At 39.6% G+C, this 14,904-nt stretch overlaps 3 protein-coding genes across 3 annotated transcripts in view; 2 read left to right on the top strand and 1 right to left on the bottom strand.

The window, feature by feature from the left end:
* Positions 1–4,593: 4,593 nt before the first annotated feature.
* On the bottom strand, positions 4,594–6,446 carry nkx6.3 (NK6 homeobox 3). Its single transcript, XM_005729424.1, has 3 exons — positions 6,032–6,446; positions 5,283–5,452; positions 4,594–4,915 (listed from the first exon to the last, which is right to left on the bottom strand). The coding sequence occupies exons 1-3, from the start codon at positions 6,444–6,446 to the stop codon at positions 4,685–4,687; spliced, it is 816 nt and encodes a 271-aa protein (XP_005729481.1). The 3' UTR covers positions 4,594–4,684.
* A 3,319-nt stretch (positions 6,447–9,765) lies between these two features.
* Positions 9,766–11,918, top strand: LOC102210020 (E3 ubiquitin-protein ligase NEURL3-like). The gene is made up of 4 exons (XM_005729425.1): positions 9,766–9,864; positions 10,555–11,064; positions 11,193–11,336; positions 11,429–11,918. Exons 1-4 carry the CDS (start codon positions 9,807–9,809, stop codon positions 11,590–11,592), a joined length of 876 nt encoding a protein of 291 aa, XP_005729482.1. The 5' UTR covers positions 9,766–9,806; the 3' UTR covers positions 11,593–11,918.
* Positions 11,919–13,910: 1,992 nt separating this feature from the next.
* Positions 13,911–14,904, top strand: part of LOC106456163 (E3 ubiquitin-protein ligase NEURL3-like) — a 2,051-nt gene continuing 1,057 nt past the window's right edge. Inside the window, exons 1-2 of the mRNA XM_013909878.1 lie at positions 13,911–13,991; positions 14,634–14,894. Coding sequence (XP_013765332.1) covers positions 13,934–13,991; positions 14,634–14,894 — 319 coding nt within the window. The 5' untranslated portion in view covers positions 13,911–13,933. The remainder of the gene's footprint in view (positions 13,992–14,633; positions 14,895–14,904) is intronic.

Raw genomic sequence — 14,904 nt, 5'->3', positions numbered from 1 at the left:
TGGTAATTCCAGTGAATGGATTCAGTGTGAGAGAGTGAGCACAGTAATCTTTCTCTGGTCCCTGGAGAGCCATAACCCTACTGGCCCAGTGGAGTCGGGATATGAACTAAGAGTAATGCGTGCGGGACATAAGAGATCCTTTGTGCACATCGTAGTTGGAGTGCAGGCGATCTGCACTCTCGCTGATCTATGTCTATTGAATCCTCTTTGCTGTCACTGTGGCTACACATTAGGTGTAATGCTGGCCTGCTTTTCATTAATTACCACATGGATGGCTGGCCGGAGACACATTCATTGTGCGGGGCAGTATATTGGCATTTTTATGGCCATGATTTTGTTTTGCTGCCATTTCAATTTATTTTTTTAAGGAAGTACTGCCTTTTCATGATTGTCCTTCTTCAGAAAGCTTCAAAATGATGAGATCCACACAATGGGAGTGCTTGAAGAGGCTACAACCATCACCTTTTTTGTTTTTGACATTTCAAAGCATATGAAAGATTTAGCCTACCGCTAGTACTTTGAGGCTACATTTTAGCTCTTGCAAGGTGTGCTTTTTATGTAACCGTTTACATTTCAAATGATACTAAAAATCATAGTTAATTTTACCTCATTGACCTGAGAAATGGCTTTTGCAGGACAGTCAGTCTTATGTACGCTAATTTAGACTTGATTTGCTTACAATAGCATTTAGATGTCTGAACCCACTGTGTCCTGTATTTGCACTGTAATCCACACTGGTTAAACAGTAGCTGAAGATCTGTTGGTGGAGCAGGTAATCTGCTGGTCGGTAGATTGATCCCCGACTCCTCCAGTCCACATGCTGAAGTATCCTTGGCCGAGATGCTAAACCCCGAGTTGCCCCTGATGTAGCCACCAGTGTGAATGTGTGCGTGCACAACAATGTGTGTGTGAACAACAATTAGAAAGGGTTTTCAGTGCTCATTTACAAAGTGTGTTTCTGTCTGCTGCAGGTCTGTAACCACAGCATCCTCAGAGGCTGATCAGTGTGATTGTTCTCCACTACAACCGTCCCATCAGCCACCAAAAATAAGCCGGCGTTTCACTCAGCCTCAGCTAAGCTCCCTGCCACACACTGCTGACCACAGCTCTTGTATCATGTAACCCAGATTTATCAAGACATGTCAACAGTTTTTGAGAGTTGTTCCTATTCACCGCTTCCTCTGGGATTTTTTAAAAGTCCCCTCTACCCGAAACCTCGGAGTCACCAGGGATAATCCTGCAAATCCTACCTGCAGCTGCACATTCATGAGACACATCAAGAATTTTAAAAATCATTTTTAGCTCAATTGATTGTATTTCATGTTTTTTCAATGCCTTCCATTTTACAGGCAGTGTCGAAAATAACCAAACTTTTTATGAATGTCAATTTACTCATTTCTTACTGGCCCTAACTAAAGGCATTTTTAAATATTCTAAAACACCCAACTTAAGCAACAATTAACAAAAGATTCAGGAGAGTACTGGGTATATGATGAACCACACTTTGTGTAGTAGTGGTGTCTTGAAAAGGGAAATATCAAACCCTCGTGGCCATGTGTGCACGCTTTTAGTTAGTTTTTTATGCTCTATTTAGTACATGCACCTTTGCTTTGCCATCACCATAGCATTTTTTAAATGACGAGGGAAGCACAGCTGTCTTTGCTTCCAGGTGTCATGTGTGGATGATCTCCGCTGATAAAACAGGATTTGTGACAGATTTCCTTCCTTTTTTCATACAGGTTGCTACTTCATACACATCAGCTCCAGCCATGACAGATTGGATTTTTAATAGTGGTGATATGATGAAATGAAAGTAGACAGGCAAAAGAAAAAAAGGCCGGTAACATTTTAGCAGCAGTGGTGAGAGCTGAATGGATTACCGCAGCATCCAAAATGAACTTGTGTATCTCTCTTATTTCCCGAGCTGTATTATACACATTATACCAAGTGCTTTATTACCTTGACTTTGCATTTCTTCTCCGATTAATTTGAGCTGTCCTCCTCCAGTTTACTATGCAGGATGTCTGGTCAGACGTCACCCTGCTGCGGTCGGCGTCAGCTGTATTTCATTGCCAAAAAGAATCACGCTGTAGTTATGCTGTAGTGTTTACCTACAGCTGTAGTTAAGAAGAACGTCTGTTTTGATTACCTGGCATCAAATAAATTGAATTTTAAAAAAAATCCTGTGCATAATCACACCTGTGTACCCACACTCAACAGAGGGGGCGCTGTTTGCTTTTGAATTATTGCATTTATCTTTGATCCTTGTCTCTTACTGCAGTACCAGTGTAGTAATATCATGTGTGAGTTAACAAGGCTTTGACAATTTTGACTAATGGATTCTGTTTAAAGTGTGTTTGTTGCTTTTTGGGTGTTTTTTGGGAGAGCATTTTCCTATATTCATGCTTTTTTGATGCCCAGATTCAGAACTTTGACATGATGTTTGTAAAGTGTGACTGTAGCCTCATCGCAACGAGAAAGAGTAACGCAAATGTCTGTTTGTGATAAATGCTTTGTCACAGGACTGGAGCTGGTTATAAACACTACATTTGTGATATTTCATTTTTGTAAATAAAGTATCACCCTTTGTTGCACTTTTGTTTTTTGTGTTTACAATCAAGTCACGCCTCTTATGGGAAAGCAAAGGCTGTAAACTATGTAAATGACCTCATTTCCTGAGAGCAGTTAACCCTGACAGGGTATCTATTGTCTTATCTATCTGTATACCAAGTTACTTTTTTTATGACTTTAATGACTTATAAAAATATTATAAGTAAACTATATTCTCACTTATATTTGTATATATATACTTTTGTGTTGATCACATTAAAAAAAATGTCAGATCATGTCAAATTTAGCCTATCGAAGTAACACAAGCTTTACATTAGTGTCTGCGTGTGTTATTGCATTTAGTTCCTGTAAAAAAACTGTGGTTACTTTGGGTCAGAAGAGCAAAATGACAGCTAAAACTGAGGAAATATTAAAGCTGCGCTTCAGACTGAGAATCACAGTCAGGATTCTTTCTTTTTTCACTTTGTGTTGATGCAGCAGTTGGACTCAGATACAGATTTAAGTCCAGAATGAACAACAACAACAACAAAAACAAAACAAAAAAAACAGATAATATCAGTAACAGCAGAGACCAAAATATGTTTTTCAGAATAAAAGACTTGGAGCCACCTCTGTCACTTTGACACTCAGATAAGAACAATCACATTTTTGACTGTTCGTGTACGTGACTGATGTGAGGCTGAGCATGTAGGAGTTGGGTATTTTGTACTGGCACACTGAGGTGTGAGAGGAGCTGGTCGGACTGGTTAGCAACGCAGCGAACAAGCTCCAATTGAAAAATGAAATTTGGTGGTCAGAGAAGGAATTCTCTCACCCACACATGGAGTCTGAACTTGTGTGCCAGACCAAAACACATCTTTCTTAACACTTGCAAGAACAACTACCTTTTTTTCAGACTTTTCTTTGAAGCAAAATGTGATTGTCTTAGCGGCGTTCCCATGCTTTTGTTCGGACACAGTCATCAGACCTTATCAGCTGGATAAACCACAGCCAGCTTCAAGTCACTGAGCCTAAATGGTGACCAAGCTGCTCTGCTGGTATTGATTTGAAGTTGAAATGGGTTGCAGAGGTCATTGTCTTCAATTAAGCCCCACCACACTAGTAAATCACACTAGAATTGACCTTTGACCTTCTTTAGCTTTTGTGCCTTTGCTTTGGCCCCTTTAACCAGCTACCACATCAGCATAACTCAAGACCCAAATTGTCTACATTTAAGTTTGATTTTTCACATTACAAAAGACAAAAAAGACATGTCTGATACATAATTAATAATAATTTAATGTGCACGGTAATGTTTTTTTATATCATACACCTTGATATTTTTACAGTGTGGTTAAAAAGTAAGTATGAGTACAAAGCAAAGTCAAAGACCTGGATTTGAGCCAACTTCAAGCCAAAATGTAATTAAAGCAAACAAACTGTAGGCGATTAAAACACTTTACAGCACGTCAGCACTGTCTGCTTACCTTTTATTGTTCCGGCCACACCCCCACCCCCACTTTTAAAAAGTCTACCTTTCTAGTTTGTTGGAAACCGTATACGTTAGAATGCGTGTCATATGATCACGCATTCTCTTCTCTGGCCTTTTTGTAACGTTCACGGAAAATCTCCTTGTTCTTGGAAATTATACTCAAAAGTAAATTCAGAAAATTCACACTGCCTTTTAATTTTAGCGTCTACTTTAGGGGCGAAGACTCTGTGATCTTAGTGTTTTATGGTATATAGAGTTTACTAAAGCATTTCGACAGCATTATGCAAGTCACACAAGGATTTAGAAGAGCTTTATTTTGAAATACGCATAACTGAAAACGACCCAGCTGTTCAAAATTGGAGTGCAGGAATAACTTAAGGTTACTTTCTGTGACATAAGTAACTGTGTAACAAGTCAGAGATATCGATTTTTTTTACAGTAACTTTTTAAAGACTCTGCGTCAGTTCGACCTTTTAATGTTTTTTGTCGGGCCTTTTCCGATCATGCGAAACAGCTCAGCAGTTAAACGTATTGCAAACTAGTTTGAAATTTATTACAGCATGCATATGTGCTGAGAGAGTTTTATGCCTGTACGTGTGTCTCCGTGTGTGCCTGTGTAGCCTATAGCCTGCAGGAAGTGCATCAGATGTGGTGCGGCCCGAGACGAAGGACAGAGAAAGCCCTGCGGTGTTTGCGCAGCAGCAATCGGATCTTATCGTCGTCAGAGTCGGGGTCTAGAGGCTTGTTGTACTCCTCGTCCTCCACCTCATTCTCCGAGGCCTCTCCGGCCGGCCCCGAGTGGTTGGTCTGTGTGGAGCTGGGCTCAGAGGCGCTCTTCTTCCTCCACTTGGTGCGCCGGTTCTGAAACCAAACCTGAAAACACACAACGCACGGGGGAGTTGTCATCTAACTCCTGTAGACCGGAGCCCTGCAGCTTATCGAGTATTCTTTTAAGCATTGTGTTACGTGAAAAGGTATGGAAAAATAATCTGTGTCCCCATTTCTGCTTGAGGGTGAGTATGTGCTGGTATATGATCTGCAGATTTCTATCGCTGCACTTGAATTTACACACGACATGTATGCTTTTTTATGTGGCAGCTTTCAAAACAAGTCAACACTACTGGGTATAAAAAACAAATATACCACAAGGAATATATATCAGTGGAACTGTCGAACACACACAAAAATAAAAATCTTATTTACACTCATCTCAAATGTAAGCAGATTCTGGCGACGTTACCTTGACTTGTGATTCAGTCATTCCCAGAGAATAAGCCAGTCTCGCTCTCTCTGGCCCTGCCAAATACTTTGTCTGCTCAAAAGTTTTCTCCAGAGCAAATATCTGATGTCCACTAAATGTCGGTCTGGTGTGTTTTTTCCTGCTGGACATCTCCCCAAGAGGACCACTGCCTGAAAAAAATAAAAAATAAAAACACATTACAGGAAACGGATGTATGACACAGGACTGAATTTCTGCCTGAAATTTCACAGCATTTTGGCTCATTGCTCAGGGAAAAAAATGACCACATATATATTTCCCTCATAGACTGCATGTATTTGTTGTTTATACACTGAACCGAAGTAAAATGTCCATTTGTGAATTAAATGAAACATAATTTTTCAATCATCTACATAATTGAATGAAATCTTTTGAATGAATATTTGACATGTTTATTAAATAAATTGTTTTTAAAAGATCTGTTTGTATTTTCCTTTAGTCTGCACAACTTCTAATTAACAACAAATTGTTACATTTTAATAAATGGATTTTCAAGGTTTTAATACAAAAAGAGAGAACAAGTTTTAGTCATATCAAAAATCTAACCTCGAGTCTGAACTCAATAGATAACAAGTTTATAACAGATCTGATTCTGAAATTTCTGTATTACTGGATAATGTTTCCATTTTTAAAGTGGAAGATCAGAGTGCGATGACAGTGCTGAGGAGCTGCTGCTGCTGCTGAGCCCACTCTGCAGTATTTAGACTCACTGTTGGTGCACTGCTGCCTCCCTCCTCTCCACTCACAGCTGCTTTCTGCCCAGCAGTTTACACTGCGACTCTTCATCGGGCACTCAGCGCCGGGTTTGGAGAAGCCGCCCAGTGAGGAATTGTAGTCTCGATTGTAGTACATGGAAGTGCTGGTGACAGAGGGGCTGAACCCCCCCATGCTGGAGTATCCGGGCAGCAGGGTGGCGGTGCCCGAGGAGCCCACCCCGACCATGGAGCGGCTCAGGATGTCACTGATGCCATGAGGCGTCCCTGGCTGCAGCTGGCTGTTTAGGCCCGGGCTGAGCTTGTAGAAGGAGTTGGGCATTGAGTACTGGCACACTGGTGCCTTGATGTCTGAGGGGAATTGGTTGAGGCTGTTGTTAAACAGGAAAGACCCCTGGATGTTTGGATCCATGGGAAGTCTGGTAACTCTTCCTCTAGGTCTTATCAACACATCCAATGAGATCCAAGTAGAAAAAGATATTTGGTGGCCAAAGAAGGAGCTCTCTCACCAGCAGATGAGGTCGGAGTTTGGTACCACACCCTCCGTCTCCAGATAGTCAAACAATTAGGAACACGAGCAGCAAAGTCTCTGATCTTTGTCAAAGTTGCCACCACATCCGAAAAATAAACTTCACTCGCACATTTGATTTCTTCTTATCCACAGCTTGGCATGTGATAGCTCCATATCTGAAGTCTCCTGCGAGTCCTCTGGACACGGATTTTAGTGTTCTCCGAAAGACATATGCCTCCTGCTGGCTCCCTCCTCAGAAATCATAAATTAGCAGTATCTGGAAATGGAGTGGCACCTTGATAAAGATAGGCCACATTAGAATGCAGCTTGGGATTGGCCTGGGTCTCGCAGCATTAATGCCATTCTATTGGCTCCTCGGTGAAAGCCAAGCCTTTTATTGGAAGGCAGCAGATTAATAGCGTTTTGAACAGGTGGAGTGGGAACAAGTTGATTTTTTGATGGCCTGCCATGTGTGAGTGCAGCTGGAGTGAAGAGGAGGAGTGGAGGAAGGGTTCCCCTGTTTCCTAGTTTGATAGCAGAACAGTCCAGTTTTGTATATAGAAAATGTTAAATGTTTGTTGTATATTATATAATTATAAAATGAAAAACTAAACATAAAGACTTGGTTTACAGATAGACATTCTTAAATCTGTGATGTGTGAGGATTTGGTCTATCATTATTTATTTTCCTCTTTCCTATTCCTATTTATAAATCTATTTACCTCCACCGAGGCATTATCAGAAAGGTGATCAATCTAAGCACCACCCTTAGTCAAATATATACTCACTGGCCACTTCATTAAGTACACCTCTACAACTGCTGGTTAATACAAATATCTAACAGCCAGTTACCAGGCAGCAACTCAGTGAACTGAAGCATGTAGATGCGAGTAAGACAATCTGTTCAAAGCAAGTATTGAAATGGAGAAGAAAGATGATTTACATGAGTTTTAAGGCTTTTGAGGCTGGTTCTGAGGGAGTCTCTTCCTGTAAAAATGCCATTTTCCTTCCCACAGTCACCAAGTGCTTGCTCATAAGTAGGTTGTTTTATTGTTGGGGTTTTCTCTGTATTATCATGAGGTCTTTATAAAGCACCTAGAGGCAACTGTTTTTGTGATTTGGTGCCATAGAAATGAAACGGGATTGAATTGAATTGCCATTATAAGGCCATTATATAGGGTCAGAATTTGGCATGAAAACAAAATGAAACCATGGATCCATCCTGGCTTCTTGTTGTTGGTAGGATATTTTCTTGGTTTTGAACCCCTTAGTGCCAAGTGACATGATTTAAACTCCACAGCCTACCTGAGTGTTGTTATTCACAACATTTGTTCCTTTATAACCACAGTACACACATGTTCTGGTGGGTGTCACAGAGCTCAAATAATCTCAAACTGGTTTCTTGAACATAAAAATGAGTTCACTGTACTCACTTGGCCCCCGTAGTCACCAGATCTCATTTTAATAGAACGCCTTTGACATGTGGTGGAACAGGAGCTTTGCATCAAGGATGCACAGAAACTATGTTGCTGCAGATTTGACAGTGTGGGCCAAAATGTCTGAAGAACATTTTTAGCACCTTGTTGAATTAGGACACTGAGAATTAAGGGAGGAAAAAAATGCAGTAAAGTTGCTCCTGTGGCCCAGCATCTTACAGAGTTTTACTTTAATTTGTCGCACATCTATATCTTTAATCTCTTTAAACAAAATGTGTCTTACACAGAGTTGTCAGGCAAAGGACATTGGTTAAATTAAATGCCATATTCACTGGCAAAATCTCATTTCTTATTTTATTTATCAGTGTAATAATGTGCCATGTAATCCACTCTGTTTTTGCACATTAACAAACTATTCAGGAGGACAGGCAACTGTGTCATTTAACTATGTGGCATAAAAAAAACCCCCATCAGATTTTATAATCATGCAAATGAATTGTTGTGATTTATATTAGAGTTATTCTGTGGACTTGTTTCTGGGAAACAGCAGCAGCACAGTGGCTGCTTTGAAAAGAGTTAATGACTCAGGCAGACCTTGGTTTCTGTGTTGCAATAGCTTTAGCACAATTTCCTCACCCATTATCATGTAGGTTAAACATGTCCTGTGGGAGGACTATTTCCGGCCTCATATCTGGACTTTTCTTTTTCGTGTTTCTTGGAATTTCTTTAACTATTTGATTACAGTTTAATAATAAACCTTTATGTAAACTTACAGATATCAGGTTATGACTTTTATTATTTGTATTTTTTTGTTTTTTAAATAAAGTACTCAATGCTTTAAGTGCATGACATATCGAAAGTATTGCATTCTTAACCCAATAGGCGCAAAATACAAGTTGAATGACATAATTAGTGCACACAACACGCTCTTCTCATTTCACAATCAGTTTTACACGTTGGAACACATCGCTGCTTTTATGTGCAGTCTATCAGTGACGAAATGTTGGGATTTTCTTGGGAAAAGGGGGAGAGCTGGTAAATTTCCGAACGTCATGATCTCACAGCTGTTACAAGCTATAATTTCGTCCTGTCACGGGACCCGAGCAGCCAATCATAGCGCCTGTAGAGGGCGACACATCCGCTTTAGAGATTAATCACAACCAGCCAGAGATGTGTAATGAAGCGTCACGTGCTTTCATTGCAGGCATGTCTAGATTCTCCTTTAAGTTCACACTCACAGTCATTCCGGAAATAATATGTTTGATATGGTGAAAAATTTCCATGATGCAAATCTTAAAACAAGATAATATAATTGGTATTTAATGTGTTTAATGGGAAGGAGGCTGCACTGCATTTCTGATAGAAACAGCAGTGAGTGCAGCATGTTAAGTGAAGAAAACGATACTGAAAAATCTTTTTGAGACAGTGATACAGGACCAAACACATTCTTATTCGCCATGAACATTGTCTTTTGTCCTAAGCCACAAAATAATTACAGATAATGAAAATGAAACTAGTTGCACGTGAGCAGAATTCACACAAATCATAATGTGTCCGTGTGCTTTTTTGTTTGAACTTTTACTCCAAAGGTCAGTACCTAAAAAGAAATCACGAGACAAACAGTAATCTATGGGGAAAAAAACCAAAAAACTACCCTGGTCTTTTTTTTCGGGGGGATTTTAGGTAAATTTCCAAAGTATGGCTCCTCCCTCACTCCCGTCCGTCCCACTTCTTTAACTTGTCATGCTGGAATTGTTTCTGTTTCCAAACCACATGTGCTCCAGACCAACACACAGACGCGATCACCTCTTCTATTCAGACGCATATGAGAAATATTACTTATCTCTTCAGGATGGTGAAGGAGAGCAACAACACGAACTCCGGTAAGTCTTTATAGAGAATTTGATGCATAAAAAGCAACAAGAAAAAGTTGTAATTGATTTTACTAAATGAAAGAGCAATGCAAATTCAATTTCACATGTTAGTAGCATTTTTTTTTTCTTTTTGTGTGTAAAAGATATTTTCTAAACTGTTCATTAAGAAATGTTTTATGGCTGCGGCACCACTGCAGATAAGAGAGGGAGAACAGAAAGTTTATATTTTACAGGAAATGGTCTGCTTGTTACTGATGAAGGTATACACAATAACTGTGTGAGTCACACCTGCAAGATAAATCTTTGAAACTGCAGACGAAGCTGACTGCAACTCACCTTTGACAGATAGATGAGGCAACTTGTAGAGTTCGCTTTAAGCTTAAGGTTACTAAGCGTGGATGAAACTTCATGTACTTGTCAAACGTGAACACTCTTGAACTACTATATTAGTTACGTTAACATGATTTATAGTATAATTACTAATACATAGATCAAATATTAACAAATAAAATTTCACAAGAATGTTTTGTTAAAGTAAATGATCACACTCACACAGCTTGAATTTGACTGATGATAGATCATAGAACCTGTTAATTAACCATTAAATGCAAGTATATTGTTACAGTAGTGATTTTCATTTACTAAACCATGTTCTGCCTGTAAAATAATTTGTTGTGTTTGTGTTTTTATTCTTTGTAGTTCTCCAGTCAGAGGTGTCACACAGATGCAGTCTGCTCTGTCTCGGTCCTCTGAACTTCCACCGTCAGGCTGTGGGAGAAAAGATCTGCCTGAGTCATGGAGGTCGACTCGCAGAGAAGACTGAGGCCACGTTCAAGAATGGGCTGGTGTTCAGCAGCCGTCCAGTGAGAGTCCAGGAGAGGATTCGTCTGAGAGTGCAGAGGGATTCATTCATCTGGGATGGAGCTCTGCGTGTGGGCTTTACCAACGTGCCACCCTCAGCCAGATCTCTACCTTTGCCCTGCATGGCCATTCCTAACCTCACTGACAAACCTGGACACTGGGCTGTTCCACTGGATGAATCTGTTTGTGAAGCAGGTTCAGAGCTGGAGTTTTGGGTTTCTCGTGGTGGCAGCATATACGTAGCTGTCAACAACAGGCCGTGTAAGAAGCTAACAGGAGTGAACCTCAGCCAGCCTCTGTGGGCCATGATAGACATCTACGGGCAGACGTGCTCCATTTTGCTCCTAGGCAAGTTCACTAGAACCACAGTTATATTTGCCTTACAGCAGCTTTTCTTGGTGTCCAAAGGCACAGCATGCTCTGACAGTGATAAATGTCTGAATGCCTATTAAAACTTTTTTTTCTCTTTGCTGCAGGTTCAGAGAAACGTGAGCTGTTTTGCACTAGAAGATCGTGTCCTCCACCTGAATCTCTCACTTCACTTGCTGGTTCAGTTTCTGATGTTTCAGACTTCACTGATGATGACTGCATCTCCTGTCTTGACACAGAAGTCCCAACAGGTAAAAAGAGTTCCTTTAAACATTGCTGATTTCAGTTGCACATTTCACACAGAGTGTGGTCTCATTTCCTGATCTCTCTCTTCTGCTCACAGATATAACCTGTGCGGTGTGCATGGTGAAAGAGGCCAGAATCACACTGCCGTGTGGCCACCGGTGTTTATGTAGACACTGCAACTCCAGAGTTTTTCAGGAGTTTGGCACCTGCCCGCTGTGTCGACACAAGATCAGAGCTTCATCAGCAGAGGAGCTGGTCTGAGCTCCGAGACAGAAGCCAGAAATCACCAAAGAGAAGTTACAGAGTGACTGTAACAGTGAAAATACTGCACTAAATGCAAAATCTGCTGCTATTTCTATATTATTTATAATGATAACTTTGTCTGTACAGTGTACTTTTCTACCTCGATGTAAATCTTAAAGCAGTGTTGTATTTTTGTCTAAAAATTGTAATGTGTTGATGGTAAAAAAGATAAACTCTGTTATGTTTTAAGGGTTAAAAAAACCCTCAAAAACAATATTTTTCAATGAAGCGTGTTTTGGAAAAGAAGCATCTGTCTACAGCTCATATCTCTACAGTCAGGAATGAGCGGACGTGAAAATAAATGTTGGTTTTCAGATAAGAGCAGACTGTGTGGCTGATAATAGAAAAACTACACTCCCAAATCACTGATCAGGTCATGTTGTGGCCACCAAACATAACCATAGCGATCTTAATTTAACACAAACACATTTTTTACCTTTTAATTCGCAAACATGTGTTTATATAATTCTTTAAATGTGAAAGTAAATGAACCTAGTTCCATCATTACTTGATTTTTACATATTTCAATATTTATAAAATGTTTCATCAAACTAAAAATAAATAATCAGAGTGAATTATTACATAAAAGTGGTCAAAATAAACTGAAACAGCAAATATTTGTTTGCACTTTGTCCTTGAAGGCTAAAATGAACACAATCAGACATGTTTGTGCTGCCTTTGAGTTTGTGTTCAGTACTTAAAGTTGGTGTTTATGAGTAAAAACTAACAATATTAAATCAATCTGTGAACAGAAAACGTAACAACAGTAAGACCTTTGGTGTGAGCAGAAATGGGCAGTAACGCATTTAAGGTAACGTGCTTTCAAGCAGTGAGTAAAACAAGGGATTACTATTGCAAAAAAAGTAATTAGATTACTGTTACTTTCCTGTAAGCACGCTGCGTTACTAAACCGTGATTTTGTTCGCGGGAGTGTCTCGTGACAATGACGTACGAGCGTGCGACGCCCGTGGCAACAACAGATGTGTGTTGATCAGCAATGGATAATATGAAGTGTGGGAGACAGTACGGCCATCCAGCGTTTAAAGCGTGGACGTACTGACCTTACTTTGAGTTTGATACCGTAAAAAGTGACAAAAACATTAGCTTCCGCTGTACACACTGCGTGGGAACAGGAATGTGAAATTCACAGAGAAACCCCCCACAGACATGATCGCTGCAGCACCAGGCAAACCTCCGCCTGCTCCACTCCTGCTAAACAGGTGAAAATAGACTCAAGAGCGACAGGACTTAGTGCCACTGAATCTTTGATTTTATTTATTTATTGCTGTGTTTTACTTGCATCTATTTGAAAGAGTGCATATAAACACAATATAAAACAATTTTTAAAAGAGACTTTTTCACTTGATTCAATTTTATATGATGGATTTTGCAGAATAAATAGAATTGGGATAAAATGTCTATTGCTTTATTAGATATTCAAGTTGTGTATCATGTTTTTAAAAAGTAACTAAGTAATAAAGTAAATAATTACTTTTGAAAAAAAGTAACCAGTAAAGTAACAGGATTACTTTCAGTAGTCACTAATTAGTAACTAATTACTATTTTCAAGTAACTTGACCAACACTGGTCTTTAGGTTTCCTGATGTCTTCATTTAGCTGATATTGGCGCTCCAACACACCCAACTGTGAACACAAGTTAATTTAGATGACCATAAATGTTGGTATGTCCACTGTAACAAAGAGCTCAAAAAAGCCCCAAATTCAGGACTCCGAACTCTTGGAAAAATTCCAAATTCAAAAACTTTAAATCCAGACGATGGTCGTTTCAATCATTTTGTGGATTCAAACCATTCAGGAGGAGCAGAGGATGCCTGAAATCCAAAAAACTGGCAAAAGATCTACAACATGTATAAAATAGAAGAAAAGTTCAAACTTGAATTCAAAAGGGGAATAAAAGCAAATTAGAACGACAGCAGCAATATGTCACTACTGAAAGAGCAACACAGGAAATAGGAGAAGCCACAGAGGTGGAACAGATGATTAAATAATTAAAATAATTTTCTCAAACCAAGGTGGAGAATCTGACGAAACTAACAAGGGTGCAAAGAACATTGGAATAAAAAAAAATAAAAGAGGAAATGACTAATAATCAAATCACCAAATTATGTTATTGTTCACATCAGGTAATTTTCCAAACTTTGGTGCCTCCCTCTGTCCCTCCCCATTCCCTTTACTGGTGATGCTGGGCGTGTGTTCATACTTCACGTACTTCATCATTCAAAGGTAGTTAACACTCATGACTTGATGACTCTCAACCTCATCATCCATCAGGACTCGCATGACAAGATTTATTTGCACCTTCAAGATGGCAAGAGAAAGTAAGAACAAGACCTCTGGTAAGTCTTTACAGAGAATTTTATATCTCAGTTTGATAAAGGAATCATTATCAAGATGATGTTTGGTTGCAAAAATCAATCATTTCATTCTTTTACAGAAACTTAATATAGAAACAAGACAATGCAAAAGTAAACATTGAAAAACAGCAAAGTGCCATAAAGCAAGTGATTAGCAAATGAGTTCAAAGACAGAGTGCTAATAATGAGCTGCACACTGAAGTTTCTTATAAAAAGAAACTAGAAGCTTTGTTTCTTTGGAAATTAAAATCTTTCCACTGATGATAAAACACAGAAAACAAATCAACACAGGCCATCTAGTGGACTGAGACGGCAACACAGACTTCAGCAAACAAACACTGCAATCTCCAGCACTGAATTTCTCAGCTTGGATGAAGTCCAGACCAAACAAGCTTCTTTGTGAAACCACAGCAGTTTTCTGTTTACATGCTTATCTATTTCTAGACTATTAAGAGGAAACTTTGGCTTTAAATGTATTATTAAATATGAAGCAATAACTTTGATATTGCTTCAATTAAGTAAATGTGATATGTCACCTACCTGAAAAATGTGCAGTTAAAAAATCTTGAATAAATCTTAGGACACAGACATGGTTTCATGTGTTTCCATTTTCTATCTTTGTAGTTCTTCAGTCAGAGGTGTCACACAGATGCAGCTCACGCTGTCTCGGTCCTCTGACCTTCCACAATCAGGCTGTGGGAGAAAAGGTCCGCTTGAGTCATGGAGGTCGACTCGCAGAGAAGACTGAGAACACCTTCAAGAATGGGCTGGTGTTCAGCAACCGTCCAGTGAAGATCCAGGAGAAGATTCATCTGAGAGTGCAGAGGGATTCGACCAACTGGGAGGGAGCTCTGCGTGTGGGCTTTACCACTGTGCCACCCTCAAGCAGATCTCT

This window comes from Pundamilia nyererei, unplaced genomic scaffold, assembly GCF_000239375.1.
Source record: "Pundamilia nyererei isolate P.nyererei 1_Seehausen unplaced genomic scaffold, PunNye1.0 scaffold00033, whole genome shotgun sequence".
NCBI classification, from domain to species: Eukaryota; Metazoa; Chordata; class Actinopteri; order Cichliformes; family Cichlidae; genus Pundamilia; species Pundamilia nyererei.
This window is presented reverse-complemented; position numbering and strand designations above follow the sequence as displayed.

Bases quoted from the DNA above. Each gene is read 5' to 3' on its own strand.
- nkx6.3 (XM_005729424.1), bottom strand. From the start codon at position 6,446: ATGGATCCAAACATCCAGGGGTCTTTCCTGTTTAACAACAGCCTCAAC. The intron at 5,453-6,031 runs GTGAGTCTAAAT...TATTTTTTTCAG, and splicing joins GAGGCAGCAGTGCACCAACA to GCAGTGGTCCTCTTGGGGAG. The intron at 4,916-5,282 runs GTAACGTCGCCA...GTGTGTTTTCAG, and splicing joins TGACTGAATCACAAGTCAAG to GTTTGGTTTCAGAACCGGCG.
- LOC102210020 (XM_005729425.1), top strand. From the start codon at position 9,807: ATGAGAAATATTACTTATCTCTTCAGGATGGTGAAGGAGAGCAACAAC. The intron at 11,065-11,192 runs GCAAGTTCACTA...TCTTTGCTGCAG, and splicing joins GTGCTCCATTTTGCTCCTAG to GTTCAGAGAAACGTGAGCTG. The intron at 11,337-11,428 runs GTAAAAAGAGTT...TTCTGCTCACAG, and splicing joins TGACACAGAAGTCCCAACAG to ATATAACCTGTGCGGTGTGC.